The sequence below is a fragment of the Gymnogyps californianus genome, chromosome 5 (assembly GCF_018139145.2).
Source record: "Gymnogyps californianus isolate 813 chromosome 5, ASM1813914v2, whole genome shotgun sequence".
In the NCBI taxonomy this organism is placed as follows: domain Eukaryota; kingdom Metazoa; phylum Chordata; class Aves; order Accipitriformes; family Cathartidae; genus Gymnogyps; species Gymnogyps californianus.
The window spans coordinates 41,224,196-41,241,492 of record NC_059475.1 but is presented as its reverse complement, the minus strand read 5'-3'; the positions used below and the strand labels follow the sequence as shown (position 1 = coordinate 41,241,492).

Genomic DNA, 17,297 nt, shown 5'->3' with positions numbered 1-17,297 from the left:
CAAGATTGAGTTGTTGAAGTTTAAATCCCCTACGAAGTCAAATTCATAACATGAGAGGAAAAAGAATGCATTAGTGTATTACAGTGCTGCATATTTTATCTGAATAAATGTGCATTAACAGCATTCTCAGCTTCTAATTAAAAAGCAAGCATAAAGACAAACTATTTTATTGTATTAGCTTTACTATGCAGTAGCTACAGACAAAGAAAATATTTTCTACTACTAACCTTACCAGTTTTGGGCATGACTGCCTTTCCTTCAAGAGTACTGCTATACCTGACTTCTCAATCTTTTCGAAACTTAGCTTAAAAGAAAGTAATACAATCATAATGCTAACATCTTAAAAATCACTGATAGTGTTTTTCATCACCACATGACTGACAGAATAGTTTCTTAGTGTGTTAGAAAGACAATTAAGAGAATTTTTGACCAGCATTTTAAAATAAGATTTTTCTAATGCTACCAGACTTAACTAACTTCAAATCTCTGAAACAGCCAAGCAATACACATACCTGCAACTGGAATATTCTGTGAGACTGACAGCTGTACATCTCCAGTCCCAGGTGGCATGTCAATTACTAAATAGTCCAGCTGACCCCAGTCAACCTAGAAGACAACAATAAAAATGTATGTTGGAGGTTTGAAGTGTTTTTATTTCAGGCACTTTGTGTTTTATTGCAGTCCTTATTTCCTATAATGTAGAACAAGTGAACCAAGGACACCTCAAAAGAATGATACTAAGATGCCCTTTTAGTCACACTTCCAGTACAGCATCAAGGCATTATTTTTCTAAGAGATGCAATCTTTGCTGATCACTCAAAGCTATGGGTGCAACTTTATTATTAACTTTATGAGCATAATCCTTATTGAATTCTTTCCCCCCAAAAAAGTAGCAACAACTTACTTTAAGACTTTTACTTTGCAGCTGCTTAATCACAGGCTAGAAGCAAATGTTAGGTAAAATTCAGGCTAAAATTCTGGGGTTTGGGCAACAAATACGGCTTAGGAATTGTTTCCATTAATTTAAAACCAATTTTGCTTGCTTCTTATCACTTCCTTGAAACTACATACAAATCTTTAGTAATTTTTTTCTGGTTTGTTGTTGCAAAGTTAGAGCTATTAGTACTGATTTTTTCCCAGGAAAAGAGTTGTTGGGAGAAAAAAAAACAACCACCCAACAGATTTGTTAAATGAAAATCACCAGGTATAATTATATAAACTTACAACATACATAAGACATCACACAATAAAAAAAGTTTACTGGTTACTAGGCATCAAATGAGAGTGACCATTAAAGATATTAGGCTCCAATATGAGAATGCTATGATTATTTACGTTCTTTACTAGAACAGATTTCCAGGAAAGCCAAATAACTCTCTCTAGAGCACTGTGTACTGCAATAAATGTTCTCTTCATGAGAACAGAAACGGTCCTAGGCCTACTTTATACAATGGAAAGCCAAGCTATACTTCACCTAAACATTTCCCAACAGTTTAACTAAGCTTCAGAAGATCCTCAATTCAGTTTTGACGTGGTGCAGGTTAGTACCAGTGCACTCTTACTAGCCAGCAGTAATGTATAAGGTCTTTTGTCTCTGCAGTACAGAAGCTTTAGAAATCATAACCATGTTAAAAATAAAGACCGACAAATGTCTCCCCCTCACTTTTCTCTCCACGCAGACATAATGCAATTATATAGTATGTTTCTGATTCATGCAACATATATAAGATACCACAGTATGAGCCGCTTTAATACAGGAAAATGCCAAACAAGAGCAGCATTTTACTTTCTCTTTTATTTTACACATTCCCTCAGTGCCATTTTAACAGCAAAAACAATTGACGTTTTGCCAGTCCCCCAGTTATTGTCCTGAAGTGTCAGACCCTGTCAGGGGAACACTCATTCATTTTCTTTCAGTTCTTGTACGGATGATGATCTTCTGAGGAAGCACAAGCGATGTGAAATCCAGACCACTAACCCAATGTAGCACTCCAGTGAGAAATGGAATTTTTCAAGGCAGACTGATAAAGATGGAAGATTTCAGAGCACTGACAGGAGAAGGGGGATGGGGAAGGTTAGTTTCAAATTCTAACTTAGGGACTCTTAGGCACACCTCCCTTTCCTCATTTTCTATACAAAGGCTACAGGAGCACTAAATGGTGCCTAGGACAGTCTAGCTAAACAGGAAATGCTACTTATGTTAACCACAGCAAACACTGCATTTTACTTTTTCACATTTAATATTGATCTATATTATCTATAATATCTATATTATTTTATAGTATCTATATTTTGTCAACAAAAATGACATACACCTAGCAGATTTGTAAAAATAATTAGCATTCATAATCATATTGAGACTATATAACCCCAAAGAAAAATTACATGTATGTGCAAAAAATGTATGTACTGAGACATAAGCATGGGGTAGAGAAGCCAGTTTATCTAAAAAAATATGGGTTTTACTTTGTTTTTCTTAACTAATCTTGCTTAGTTATAAAGCAAGATAAATGCCAGTGCTGCTGAATGTCTCCTTTTCCAGTGAAAATTACTTTGCTTACTTGAAGGCAGGAACTTCAAATTTCTGTTTCTTAATTAAAAATTAACCATTATAAAGGTGACAAATTGAAATTATATAGATGTTAAAAAGTAGCAGTAGTTTACAACATGAGTAAAGTCATGTTTCTTAAAGATTTGCAACTAAACACACAGATCCTCTATAAATAGTTAAGTGCATAAATCTCGATATGCAAACCCAAATCTTTCATAATAATCACAACCATTCTGAAATGCTAAGATATAGAGAGTTTTACTTTTTAGAAAGGATTTACACAAAATACCTTTTTTCCCTCGTGTCTTCATAAAGGCTGATCCTGGCATCTTTTGTTAAGTCCAAATTTATAAGTCCAGAAATCATATTCTCCTTCCTTAAATACTTCTACAGAAACTATGAATAAACTGGTTTTTTGCTTTCTGCCTTGCAGCAAAATGCAGTCTGGAAAGACATCTATGAGTGGCATAGCACTACTATCATTCTGACACAGTTTCTAATCACTTTATCTGCCAAAAACACTTGGTTCTTGGAAAAAAAACTTGGATATTGAGTAGCTTTCAGCCCTTTTCTCCATGAACTCAAATTCAAGTCCTTTTAGGTACAGCACTGCCTCATGGAGTAGTACAAGACAATCCAAATCCCATCCTTATCAGAGGTAACTGGAATAAAAAATAAATACACTGGGTTTTTTCCCATAATTAAAAGTTGTCTGGTTTTGCATATATTTGCTGGCCCTAACTTTAAGCTAGCTCCTCTTGTGGAACAAGGTGACTTTCTGGGCCTGTCCTATAGATTTTCTTTTCACTCTTACCAGAGGTTCTGCTCCTCCAACCTCTTCAAGCACTACTCTCCTTCATCAAGCTCCATGTGATCCTCCTACCTAGCAAGCATTACAGTTCCCCAAAGAAAACATCTAGACCTACTCCACTACTATGTGGAACACTAATGGAGAAGACCTCAAACGCCAGTGCTCAAATCCTTTCCTAGGCGTTCAGTTTTGTGGGGAAGCACAAAGCAGTTGCTGCTTTTCTAAGCAGAGGTAGCTGCCTTGGTAAAAACGACTCCATGTAGAACCTTCAAAGTAAAAGAACACTTTTATAAATAGCTTACTGCTTTAAAAACACACAAAACAATTGTTGCTCAAGAAGTTACTTTCAAAATTTACCACGTATAGTAGAATGGGAGAACGGGTACAGAAATCAGAGCGCACCAGAGCCTTCTGCCTCAAGATTCCTTAGTAAGTGACCCCGTAACAACAAAAAGAACTTCCAACATGCACTTTCTGGATTGTCCTATGAGTAATGATTTTTATTAAAGTTATAAACCTCTGAAAACAGAAGTTAATAACGGAATCTTAAGCACATGGTGAATCTCATGGTAAATCTCATTGCTTGGAAACAGGAAAAATACTCTGTTAACACACAGTGCAATTAAATTATAACGGTTTACTTAATTTATGGCACTGAAGCCATCTTAGTTCATATATTTTCTTCAAATTCATGGATTGAAAAAAGAAATGAGCTGTCTTTATCAAATGAATTGTGCTCCATTATAATACTTATAAATCTGAGCACAGAAAAATGGAGAAGCTACACCATCCCAGCAGCAGTGGAGAGGATGTGTTGCTGCTGTGCAGAGTAGGAGGAAGATAGGCTTTTGTCACACCAGTTCAGCAACGGCAACAGTGAAAACGTCTAGGTGCGCAAGTGTTGAATATATGTGAGAACTACCCTCCACACACCTCTCTGAGTTATGCCACTGCTGTGGCGCTGAACTGTGGAAGTCAGATGGCAAACTAGATTGGAAAACCGCTCCTCATTAAAATTAACCTTGTTTTTTATTTTGGATGTAGTCAAATAGCTATCCTTACAATTTAATTCTCTTCTTTTTCATTTGCAATTTGGGGTGAGAATGGAGAGCTGCACCACAATGACACAGCTATAATTGCTGAAAAGAATTGAGCTAGTGTTTTTGCCCAGTAGTGAGCAGCATCCTCCAGACATATGGATTTGTTCAGACTTAGGTTGGGGAACTCTGCACCTCATCTCATTTCTCTCTGTAGACTTCCTCTTATTCTCTTCTGTTCTGCAAGAAATAGATGATGAACACTGCGGAGTTCAGTTACTCCTCCATTACCCTCCCACAGGAATACAGAAGCAGTATGACAGTCTTTTATTAAACAAATTATTGAATGTAATTTGGAAGGTACAACAATTTGTTATAGAAGTGTACACGTTATTTAATGGGAGAAGAAATTCCAGGTCTGTTACTAAATTTCAGCAAAGGAGAAAAAAAGGGGGGAAAGACATTTTTAATTAAATTTAGAATTGGAACATACAATCACAGGAGTGGCTTTCTGAAATCTACTATTGCCATTCATTCAACATTATTAAAATGGGATGTATAATCAGGCTGTGATATAAAACACTCATTTGAATGCAAATCCTGTTTATATGCAACTATTTACCAAATCAGGACCACTAGTCCTCATGTTCTCAATCAGTTCCAAGAAGTGTGTCTGTATGCAAATGCGGTTGCATACAAGTAAATGAGCTCAGATTAACAGCACATTACAGTAAACGAGTTCCCTTTGCAAGCAATAAGCGGACAGCGGTTACAAAAGCCTGCCTTGTAGCATCTGAAATCTGTCAGCACCTTTGCATGTACAGAACTGTTAATATCTTTGCCCCTCTAATATATACAATGTGTAAAACATTTCAAACCATAGAAATGTAATTGCACTTTCCTTAAGTATAGCATTCATCTTTTTTTAAAAAGGTTTAACTTGACATTTATTGTTAAGCAATGTAATTAAGTGTCATGTGCTTCTGTGTATTTTCCCTTGCTCAGAAACACTACGAATGTTTCTATGTAAATTACTTTAATCAATCACTCTGTTTATGTGACAATTCATAATCAACATTCCAGATACACATTTTGAGTAAGGGCTCCAAATAGCAAGTTAAACCTGAGGTAGAGCATAGAGATATAGATGGCATTTCTGCAGAGGAATGAAGCCTGAGCATCCTCTGTGCATGACGCAGAAATGACAGAATGTTAGCACAGAAGAGGGATTGCTACTTGTGGGTTTGAAGTAATCCTGGTGTTTGGTAAATAACAGAAGATATTATTTATTTGTTCTTATTAAGAGGAATACATGCAGAGTTTCAATCAAGCACCACTGCAGGTGCAGACTTGGCAGCAGCCAGCCAAGCTCCGAACATCAGTATCAGAAAAGTACTAAGAGCTACATTGCAGGCAGCTTAAGGTCTATTCCTGCCAGATCTCCCCTCCTCCTAACTACTTTGTTCTGTATATAAATGATTTAATACAGGTAAACAGCTGAACAAAATTAAGGTAAGAAATGCTGTTGTTAAATGAATATATCTATGTATATAACTGTTCACATATATTTACATCGGTTAGTGCAAGATAAAACAAATATTTAAAAAGATTTCCTTGAAAAATTACTTAAAGATTTTGCTTAAATATACATAGACATTGGGAACAAATATGTAGTTTTATGATGTAAGAAAACAGAGAATTTAGGAAGAGTATAATGAAACATGGCGTTTTAATAAAAAAATATTTTTATTTATTTTCACAAATATTTGATAAAGAAAGGAGACAGAAACCAGAAGATTTTTAGTCCCTACGGAAACTTTCTCTCTGGTAGTGAAATAACTACTTTACTATAGCAGGATATTCCATAGTGATTAATACAACTTGACATTTTCTGAACAAAGATGACTGCCCCTTCAACTTGTCCTCTGATGCTTAACCAATCTCAAAGCCTTGCAATCTAACAGCATGAAAAACAGATGCACTGCAATGGTTCAAATTCCCTCTAAGGTATTTCTGAGCAGCCTGTTCCATCAAGTTCAGAGAGAAATTGAGGTGAAGCATAAGAACAGTTTGCTCCAAAGATTTCCATAAAGAGAAGGAAATTCTCCTATTCTTTCTCAATACAGACTAAGAGTAACTTTTAGAAATAAGTGCCTAGGAAGAAAGCCAGAGTCCTGTTCAATTCAACAACCAAAACAGAAACTGGCTTCTCCTCCCTAATGACTTTTAATAATGTTAAGAACTGAAGGCAAATGCGGTAGCCTGAAGTTTCTGTCACCTTCATTTGTATAACCTACAAACCTTAACAAACTCCCAGAAGATGACAATAAAGAGGTTATTCTCTACAGGGCGTTCCAGCAGATGGAGGGAAGGCACTCAACACCAGGCTCCTACTCACCTTCAGAAAGCTCAGTCAACATCATGTCAGCCTGAGGGGAAGATGGCGCACAGCTGTGGGGCAGCCTGGCATGTCCACAAGAGCCTGGGGACAGCCTCTGGGGATGACTGAAAAGGAATAGTTCTGTGCATTCCCAGCACGACTAATGGAGACCGTATCAGCACTACCGCGTATAAAAGACTCTTCCACTAGGTTCAAGTTGTTACTACAAAGAGCTTTCGTGAGCTGAGATTCCCATTTCTCAGGGATTCAAAGCACTTATTCTCTAAAAGATGACAGTTCAGGAAGCAAACTTTTATTATGCAGCCAGTCTTGAAATTGATCGTTGATCTGCTGCTCCCTACCCTTGACCCACAAACAGTTTGCACTACATAATTTGCAGAAAATTTTCTTCAGAAATACACCACCTTTTTTTCTTGTTCTATGATATAGAACTGTCTGCAGTTCAGCTGCTGAATAATGACTTCTGGAAAAGAAATACGGAACGAGGCAACTTTCTATTCCTAGGTCTTTTAGCAATAAAATTAAGCACAAAAGTAAAGTAATATAAAGGTAAACAACTCAGAACAAAGTGGGCTAGCATCACATCATCTAATTAAACAAGTCACCAGGTTGATGCAGCTATGTTAAGCATATCATCTAAACTATAAATTCTCTTTAAGCTCTCCCTACTAATACACAAAGGCAAAAGCATTGTTTAGCTATCAAACCCAAAGCCAACAACACATTTTTAAGGCAGTATTATCAGGACCTAACTTAAGCTCATACAATTTATATATGCTGTCTGATTCAGATTTTCCCTACGATAACAACAGGAGGAAATATACAAGTGTTGGCAACAAATCTCAAAAGGGAGAAGCTTATTAAGCCCACCTCCATATGTCTTTTAGCCTATATTTCTGTAATGATGTTAAAAGCTGATATATAGTTCAAGACTGAATGCTTAAGCTATGCAACAGAAAGCAAGGTTCCTAATTCTCTTCACAAGTTATTTAACTTCCTTAAGCTTCATTTCATATTCTGGTACAATAAGAAAATTAATAAATTCCTTACTGGGGTACCAACAGACTAATATGGGCATCATTTCATGCCCATCATCAAGACACTGATTTTAAATTAGCACTTAAACTAAAAATCATTAGATTAAAAAGGTCAGAAAATTCTGTTTCTGAAGTACAATGTATAACGCTTTTTTGTACAGAAAAGGAAACTTCTACAGAGGCCAGTCTAAGGCCTTCAGAAAAAGGATTACAGAAGAAAATAACATGATAGATGTTATTCAAGTCACTTAAAATGCTGCTGAAGAAAACCCTCCAGTATTACCATAAATTGTGCAATATAAAAACTGGAATAGAATCAATTAGATGCAGACCGCTGAACTGAGGCCAAAAGACAGTAAATCTCAATATAGGACTTGGGTTTTTGCCTGCTGAGATGTTATCAGATCTCAGAGTAAGTAGCCTTGAGGTGAAACATTAATTTTCAATAATAAAATGTTTGCTTTTTTTTTTAAATAACCTGTTTTTCACAAATATGGACAAAAATACATCCTCCAAACTTTCTGTACTTAAAATTCACAAGCATATCCTCCCCAGTCACTGAATTCAAAATAGTCTACCCTTGCTAATGAAACCAGCATTCGAGAGTCTCCTTGAATTACCTTGGAGCACAACAATCAATACTCCCAACAAGAAGTCACAACAAGGCTGCACAAAATATAGAACCTTTCAATTCCATGGGAAGATTCAAGAGGATGAGAGAGTGTGAAAAAAGAAGGTAAGCGAGAACACGTGTGAGAGCAAGCAGAGCAGATCACTGACTTGCTGGGATTCTTGACCATGGGACTGTGACTGTGAAGTTGGTACAGGTTCTCTGTTAAAAGAACTCCCTTTAGGTCAGAAAGGAGCAAGAACAACTGCATATAGGCTGTCCTTATGAAGAGTGGAACACAAAAAGTGCATTAAAAACACAGACAAGATGTAAAAATGAAAATAAATACAATTTTATATTGTACACATTTTGCAGTTGCACACATAACATACCCACAGTTTAAAGATGTGCTGAATGTCTTATTCCTAGAGCAGTAAGATCATTTACTATGAATTAGACAACAGATATTCTGTGAAAGCATTGCATATAGATTGCCAAAATAATTGCTGTGCCCACAGAACCATGCTTTGGCATTCACCAGTACCCTCAGTTATGAATCTGCAACAATAAATTAAAAGTGTTACTTGTATTCTAAACCTAATTAAAATAATTTGCTGAAGGTGCTGACACCATGAGTTTCAGGGACATTCAGTGATTACTGCCAAGCAAGGGACAGTCTTCATATTTTCATTTGCTTTCTAGATTCTTATTTAGCTCCAATTCTTACTTAATGCTTTTTATACAGAAAAAACTGTTTACATCTAGCAGAAAAAGTACTTAAAATGGGCACCCACGTTGGATGCATAATAAAAGAGCTGTATTCCAAAGGCATCATTCTGCTGGGAGAACATATTCCTTCTTTTAAAAGATACTGTTGACGGAGCAGAACACTGTAAGAGGAGAAACATTTACTGCAGCTTCATAAATAGTACAGAAAAGTGGGGACTTTTTCTTGGGGGAGGGGCGGGGGGGGAACAGACACTAATCTCTGGTACCTTAAGCACAATTACTTTACGTTTGTGTCAATCACTTGATATGTGAGAAATAATCACTTTCTACAAAGAATACTGGTACAAAAACTGCTGCTATTCTTGGATATCTGCAGCTATTTTCTGGGAGCAAAAGAGATATGGGAGGATGGTGTGAGTGAAGGATCAGTCTGTCAGCTTCCAATAGTCAGAATGCAAGTTGGATTATTTTTAAAAAAAAAACCTCTGCAATCAGTTTAACATATATTAATTCAATATTAATTTTAAAAAGCTGTTTATATAGCTATATTCATAGTTTATTTACTAAGTAAAATTAGTGTGTAATGCTAAACAATGTATCAATGTTCAGCGGTAGGGAGGTGCCACTTCTGTTTTGATCAAAAAGATGAAAAAGAAACGCTGAAAAATGAAAAAAAAAAAAAACATGCCTAAAAAAGCAGCTTTGGTGAGCTCCACCTACACATTCAGAAGCAACCCTAAAAATTCTCCCAAAGATCTTGACTACTCAGGAAGGGAAATACCAAAATCTCCGTTGAGCACCAGGTTTCAACCAGGAGCCCATTTGGGATCCATTAATTACACACACATTTGTGAGAAAGGAGCAAGTCTTACAGGCCCAGTCTAGCAGGCATGCTCTAAATGCACCTGCCAGTGATAACACTGAATCCAACACAAAGCTGAGCACTTGTGGCCATTAAAATAAAAACAAAAAAACCTCCAAAGCCTGTGGTTCTGCTGTTATAATTGCGTCTGTTTAATATCATAATTAGACATATGAGAAAACCTATCTATGAATTGGAAGATGTGAGTTTCAACTTCTCAGGCAGGTGGCATTTACCTGGGCCACTGTACAACCAAGAATGCAAAAGCCATAGAAGCAACCAGGACCCTATGTAAGGCCAGTAGGTGAGGTATTCACCTGGAAAGCTGAAACTTCGGATTAACTGGATTTCCCGCATAGCACTGGTCATGCTCCCCCTTCACACATCTAGTCCTGGCCCCAGGAATCTTGCATCCCTAGCTGTAGAGAAGAAGGTTTTGACTGCTATATGTTATTTCAGGGCACTCTCCCGGGTAGCGGGAAATACAGGCTTAAGTGCTAAACTGAGAAAGTAACTGAACTTGCAGCTCCCATGTCCTGGCTGAATGGTTATGGAAACTTCCCAGGCTGTAATCATGAACAGAGAATAAGCCTGTCAAGTTAAATCGAAAGAAAGGTCTTGGCACCTAACAGAAGATACTCGATTTTGCCTCTAAATCCCACTCCACAGAGCTGTCCGATACAGGCTACAATTAGGTGCTGAAATACAGGACAGAGACAGAAAGTGAGACACATCCCCTAGGCTTTTCCTAATAGCCCTCTTGCTCAATATCTTCAGTATTGTTCATTTCCAGCGGGTGAACCCACCAACTTTGACTCACACCATTAATTTCCACTTATTCCACACCAAGCTCTGAACTTCAGCACTCTAAGATACTGCGCCTATTCTGCTAAGGCACTGCCAAAGAGTCTGACGGTACCTCCAGGAGGGGAAAGTAACCTCTCAGATAGTACCACCAGGAAGGACAAGTGATGTATTCCCACCATCCCAGGTACACAGTGGCTCCCGCCTAGGCTTTGGTTTAACTTGCCATTCCTGCAGGCAGGGCACCTACCTCTTAGGCACTGCAATGTTCAGCACAGCAATACCCGTGTCCCTTTTTGCATCTAACCTACAGCAGCTAGAAAGAAAGAACAGACGCCCTTACTAGTGGAGAAGAATAGAAAAAGTAGAAGAGTGGCATTAGGTGTCTAATATTTTTTGAAGTCTCACATAAATAATGGAAGCTTCATTTAGAAAAGAAAACAAATAGTGCCTTCGCTTTTCCTGGTTCCTCTACCACCAGCATGCCTGTTTAGCAAACACTTAAGAACATGCTTAAATTACCACCTCTTTCCAAGAATGAAGCTGGATGCCATGTAGGCACAAAGTTCTGAACTTTGTTGCAGAGAAACCTTAAACCTCAAAACAGTTTCCTTTAAAAGCTCAAGGGGAAAAAAAGAAAAAAAAAAAAAGACAAAAAAAGACAAAAAAAATCAGTTTAGCCCCAGCACAGCCATTTTGAAACACCATGAGCTCTCTGCCATTTCTTCCTGTCTAGTCAACAAAACCAGCAAAACAGTTGCATGTTTTGCGTTTGTTTTATTTTATGCAAAGGAGGGCAGACACATGCATACCTATGTAATCTGTGCGAGAGATGAGGCTACTGGAAGCAGAGCAAAGAAAACACTCTCACAGCTTGTTCCCACAGCAGCAGTAGCTGCACAGTCATAACCATGACAGCTGAGGAACCAGGCCAAGAAATGTTTGCTGTAAATACATTCTCACTATGTTGTTAGGCTTTTTTTTTTTGCCTTTTTTTTAATCCTCAAAGACAGTTAAAATACATTTACTGCAAACGGTTCCAGTTCAGCAGTAAGTTGTTGGCTAACGTTTTTGTTTTCTTCTGGCTTTCCTAACACTTCTTTCTATGATTGTCAATTCCTTTCAGAGACTATAATCCCTTTTCATATCAGCTGCTAACACGAGCCAATAAAGTGACAGGGATCTACGTAGATCCTGCTTCCTTCATTAAGGGAATAAAGGCAACAGAACAGGTTTTGCAGCTTCAGCCGGAAACAAAAAGAAAGAATCAAGCCCATATTCATTCAATCATACCCATCCCAAATCATACCCATCCCAAAACATACAGGAGCACTCAAGTCAAAGGGTGACGGCAGGAATACTCTAACTCCATAGGGAGTTAACCTGGGGGGCAGAAGGGTGGAAAGAAGGAGCCTTCTGTCATCTCCCACACTTTTGGCCGCAGTACATCTCTGAATCTATGTTTAGCTTCTAATCTCGAGGAAGCACAATTTCCTTTAAATATGTACATACTGATTGGGACTGGTTAAGGCAGTTCTCTCTGGACAGACAGGACCTTTCAAGGTAATTATTAGCATTTGAGCAAATCAGTGATGATTATACAAATTCCTGTAATAGGCTTTTCTAAACATCAACATCACAACTAAAGCATGGTGTAGAAATTAGTGTCAAGATTTCGATTGATTTCAGTAGGCTCTGGATGAGAAGAAATTAGTTTATCCATCCTTTAGTCTTAGCAAAATAAATGTAACAAAAAATCAGTATAAGCATTTTTTAAAACAAATTCTTTTATAAGGTATGAGTGGGTCATCTGCTTATCTTGCCCTTGAAACAGCTTCCTTAATTTCAGCAATAAAATGAGGGATGCCAATTGACCTTCCTTGCTTCAAATGAAAGCTTATTAAAGATTTAAGAAAAAAAAAAATCTCACAAGCATTCAGAGTTATTGTTTACTGTCTGCCAGCTGTAGATGCAGTCTTAGTAGCATATCAAAGTGCAGTCTTAGCACTGCAAAGTTTGGCCACTATTTATTAATGAATGTTGTTCCTCTTTTCAAAATATCTCAATAGCAGATCTTGACCTTTCTAAACAGAACAAATACATAATAGCAATGATCCTATGTGTAAGGATGAAATGTCTCAATCTTTTAATTTTCATACTTTGGATCACAAAAATAAAAATAGAAAAGCATCCCAACTCCCTAAAGATGCAACTGCTCTCATTGTTCTGAAGAACAGTGATGTCTCAACTAACTTTTTTTTTTTTTCCCCAGACTGCAAAGTAGCAGACTTTAGCCTGAACTAACAATCTCTATGCCCACCTCAGGCTAAGATAACTCAAACCAGAAAAATAAAACAGAAGAAATATTTTTGTAATTGCTGAAATGCTGGCAAATTTTTCACTGTAGTGACACCTGGTGAGACTACTGTATTTTAGAATTATGCACTGTGAAGTATAAACACATCTTTGTAGTTTATAATATAAGCACAGCTTTGTTTAGCTCTATGAAATGTAAACTGTAAATATTCTGCTACAGGCTATCTGCCTCAATTCCTCAATTACTTGCAGACTGGATAAATACATGAATATTGTGAAAATTGAAATAAATTCAATTTTGAAATTAGCAAAAATTCTCAAATGGAGATTGTGGTGGGTTGATGCTGGCTGGACGCCAGGTGCCCACCAAAGCCATTCTATCACTCCCCTCCTCAGCTGGTCAGGGGAGAGAAAATATAACGAAAGGCTCATGGGTTGAGGTAAGGACAGGGAAAGATCACTCATCAATCACCATCACGGGCAAAACAGACTCAACTTGGGGAAATTAGTTTAATTTATTACCAATCAGAATCAGAGTAGGATAATGAGAAAATAAAACCAAGTCTTAAAAACACCTTACCCCCACCCCTCCCTTCTTCCCAGGCTTAACTTTACTCCTGATTCCTCTACCTCCTCCCCGCCAGCGGTGCAGGGGGACGGGGAATGGGGGCTGCAGTCAGTTCACCACACGTTGTTTCTGCCGCTCCTTCCTCCTCAGGGGGAGGACTCCTCACACTCTTCCCCTGCTCCAGTGTGGGGTCCCTCCCACGGGAGACAGTCCTCCATGAGCTTCTCCAATGTGGGTCCTTCCCACAGGCTGCAGTTCTTCATGAACTGCTTCAGTGTGGGTCCCTGCCACGGGGTGCAGTCCTTCAGGAACAGACTGCTCCAGCGTGGGTCCCCCACGGGGTCACAAGTCCTGCCAGCAAACCTGCTCCAGCCTGGGCTCCTCTCTCCACGGGGCCACAGGTCCTGCCAGGAGCCTGCTCCAGCGTGGGCTTCCCATGGGGTAACAGCCTCCTTCGGGCATCCACCTGCTCTGGCATGGGGTCCTCCATGGGCTGCAGGTGGATATCTGCTCCACCGTTAACCTCCATGGGCTGCAGGGGGACAGCCTGCCTCACCATGGTCTTCACCATGGGCTGCAGGGGAATCTCTGCTCTGGTGCCTGGAGCACCTCCTCCCCCTCCTTCTTCCCTGACCTTGGTGTCTGTGGAGTTGTTTCTCTCACATATTCTCACTCCTCTCTCTGGCTGCAATTGTGCAGATTTTTTTTCCCCCTTCTTAAATATGCTATCACAGAGGCGCTACCACCGTTGCTGATGGGCTTGGGCTCAGCCTTGGCCAGCAGCGGGTCTGTCTTGGAGCCGGCTGGCATTGGCTCTATCAGACGTAGGGGAAGCTTCTAGCAACTTCTTACAGAAGCCACCCCTGTAGCCCCCCCACTACCAAAACCTTGCCACGCAAACCCAATACAAAGATGTTGACAAAACACAAAATATAGAAAGAGGAAAACAATATTAATCTGCATTTAGCATATACACTTTAGGTACATCTACTCTGTTGATAAACAGACGAGTGTGCAGAGCCTTTTAAACCAGGGTAGCGTGGCCGAGCGGTCTAAGGCGCTGGATTAAGGCTCCAGTCTCTTCGGGGGCGTGGGTTCGAATCCCACCGCTGCCAGGAGTATTTTTCTTAATGCCATCAAGCTATAAAGGGGTAGAACCCATTTGTATTTCTGGGTTGACAGGGGGACCTCAACAGCTAACTGTGTTGGAGGCTGAAATAAGCCTAACTGGGAATGAGTGGCAAAACCACCCCATTGTGGCTGGCCCAGAGGCCCCATGCATCCTTGGCATAGATTATCTCAGGAGAGGGTATTTCAAGGACCCAAAGGGGTACCGGTGGGCCTTTGGTATAGCTGCCTTGGAGACAGAGGGAACTGAACAGCTGTCCACCTTGCCCGGTCTCTCGGAGGACCCTTCGGCTGTGGGGTTGCTGAGGGTCGAAGAACAACAGGTGCTGATCGCTACCACAAGGGTGCACCGGCGGCAATATCGCACCAACCGAGACTCCCTGATTCCCATCCATATCGAGACTCCCTGATTCCCATCCATACGCTGATTCGTCGACTGGAGAGCGAAGGAGTGATGAGCATGACTCGCTCACCCTTTAATAGCCCCATATGGCCAGTGCGAAATTCTAACGGAGAGTGGAGACTAACAGTAGACTATCGTATTCAAAGGCAAAAAGATGATAAAAGTTTGAAAAAAAAAAAAATACTAAGAGCTATTCATGTTTCTGACCACCTTTGCTACCATTTCCCATTGCAGCATCTCACTCTTTTCCTGTCTTGAAAATTTACTGCCATAATGCAAGTTAAACGCCTTCAATGGTAATCTCTTGATAGAGTGCCGTTCTTAAACCAAAAAGTGTTAAAAATAAAATCCACACTCAAAAAAAAAAATCTGCTGGCTCCACTGCAGTGCTTTTTCTTCACTTGCTCTTTACATTTACAATAAGAATAATTTTCATCATTGACTCACTATTACTATTCTGGGGATCCTTTCAATTCATTCAAAATATAGCTACCAAAAAAAAAAAAAAAAAAAAATCAGAGCCATCAACTTGTTATTGTCATCTTCCTCCTGACCTGATATGTGTCATTCTCTGCTAAATCCCATTTCACTGCTCCCTCTCATCCACCAATACCCTCTCACTAATTCTATACTGATGAAACACAGTTTTTTTCCCACACTAATAATAATTTCATCTTTGAGCAAGCCCCCAATTACATTTACCATGTAAGTGATGAAACACAGCAAAAATTAGAACTTTATGCCAACTTGCTCAAGCCATGGATTGGAAGAATAAGAAGTTTTTGCTACCCTTAAAATTCAAGGCTTGCACCTATTCTCCTAAGACTGTGCCAAAGAGTATGAAGATAAATCCAGGAGGGGAAAGTAACCTCTCAGATAGTACCACCGGGAAGGACAAGTGATGTATTCCCACCATCCCAGGTACACAGTGGCTCCCGCCTAGGCTTTGGTTTAACTTGCCATTCCTGCAGGCAGGGCACCTACCTCTTAGGCACTGCAATGTTCAGCACAGCAATACCCGTGTCCCTTTTTGCATCTAACCTACAGCAGCTAGAGAGAAAGAACAGACTCCTTTATTAGTGGAAAAGAATAGAAGAGCGGCATTAGGTGTCTACCGTAGTCCGTATTTTGAAATTTTTAATGTAAATAAGTACCACCAGTATTCCTGTTCAGCAAACACTTAAAAACATGCTAGCCTTGAAATCCATGTCTCCAGAGTCCATTCCTGAACTCATTCCTGTTTGCCTTTCTTCAACCTTTCTTCTAAAAAATTTGGACATAAAAGATTTATTCTGCATGTGTAACTTCTTATTTTAAGACGTCTTTTGCTGCTATCTTTGAATTTTTCTTTGTCCAATTTAGACTGTAAAATACTCAAGGCCGACACTGATAGCAAGATCTTTAAAAAAAAAAAAAAAAAAAAAATCAACCTATGGTTCTCCAAGCACTACAGAGGAAGGCCAGACACCGCAGACTGAGTTTCATAAAGGTCTGCATCCTAGGCAGTAAACTACTAAAACTAAAGCACAAAATTGCCATAAGTCTCCAGCACAACCTTCTTTATGGCATTGCTACTCAATTCTAAGATGACTGAGAAAAACATCAATGCACACAACCCTAGAAAACCCATTTTTAAACCTCTCCTAGATCAAGGTACTTCTATCAAAACAAGAGGTATGGCGGGGGGGGGGGGGGGGGGAGTTTCTCTCCTTTTTTTTGTTTCATAGTTCATATTAAGGATGTTCATTCAAGAGATAAGGCTTATTTGGGTTCGACTTTTATGTTTCTGCCTACAGGGATCTGATCAGCACCTCTAAAGTCTAAAGGGACTGGCCAAATGACTGGAAATGCTACTGAGGAAAGGATGCTCTCAGTCATTATGTTGAAACTTGTTCATTTGATTGCAAGACTTAATTGTACATTCATTTGAGCAAGGGAGATGAGCTAGCATGACTGTCTAGCTTAGTGATTAGGGCACTCATATTAGAAAGACACCTGCATTTCAGTTTAGGTTTTGACTGAGTACTCTAACCAGTGATC

The 17,297-nt window shown here is 39.1% G+C and overlaps 1 protein-coding gene and 1 non-coding gene across 2 annotated transcripts in view; one reads left to right on the top strand and one right to left on the bottom strand.

Annotated features, from left to right (window-relative positions):
- NUBPL (NUBP iron-sulfur cluster assembly factor, mitochondrial) overlaps positions 1-17,297 on the bottom strand; it is a 91,460-nt gene that overhangs the window by 34,176 nt on the left and 39,987 nt on the right. The window contains exon 7 of the mRNA XM_050897550.1: positions 513-606. Coding sequence (XP_050753507.1) covers positions 513-606 — 94 coding nt within the window. The remainder of the gene's footprint in view (positions 1-512; positions 607-17,297) is intronic.
- Positions 14,760-14,841, top strand: TRNAL-AAG (transfer RNA leucine (anticodon AAG)). The gene has a single exon. It is a non-coding gene; the product is annotated as a tRNA-Leu (tRNA).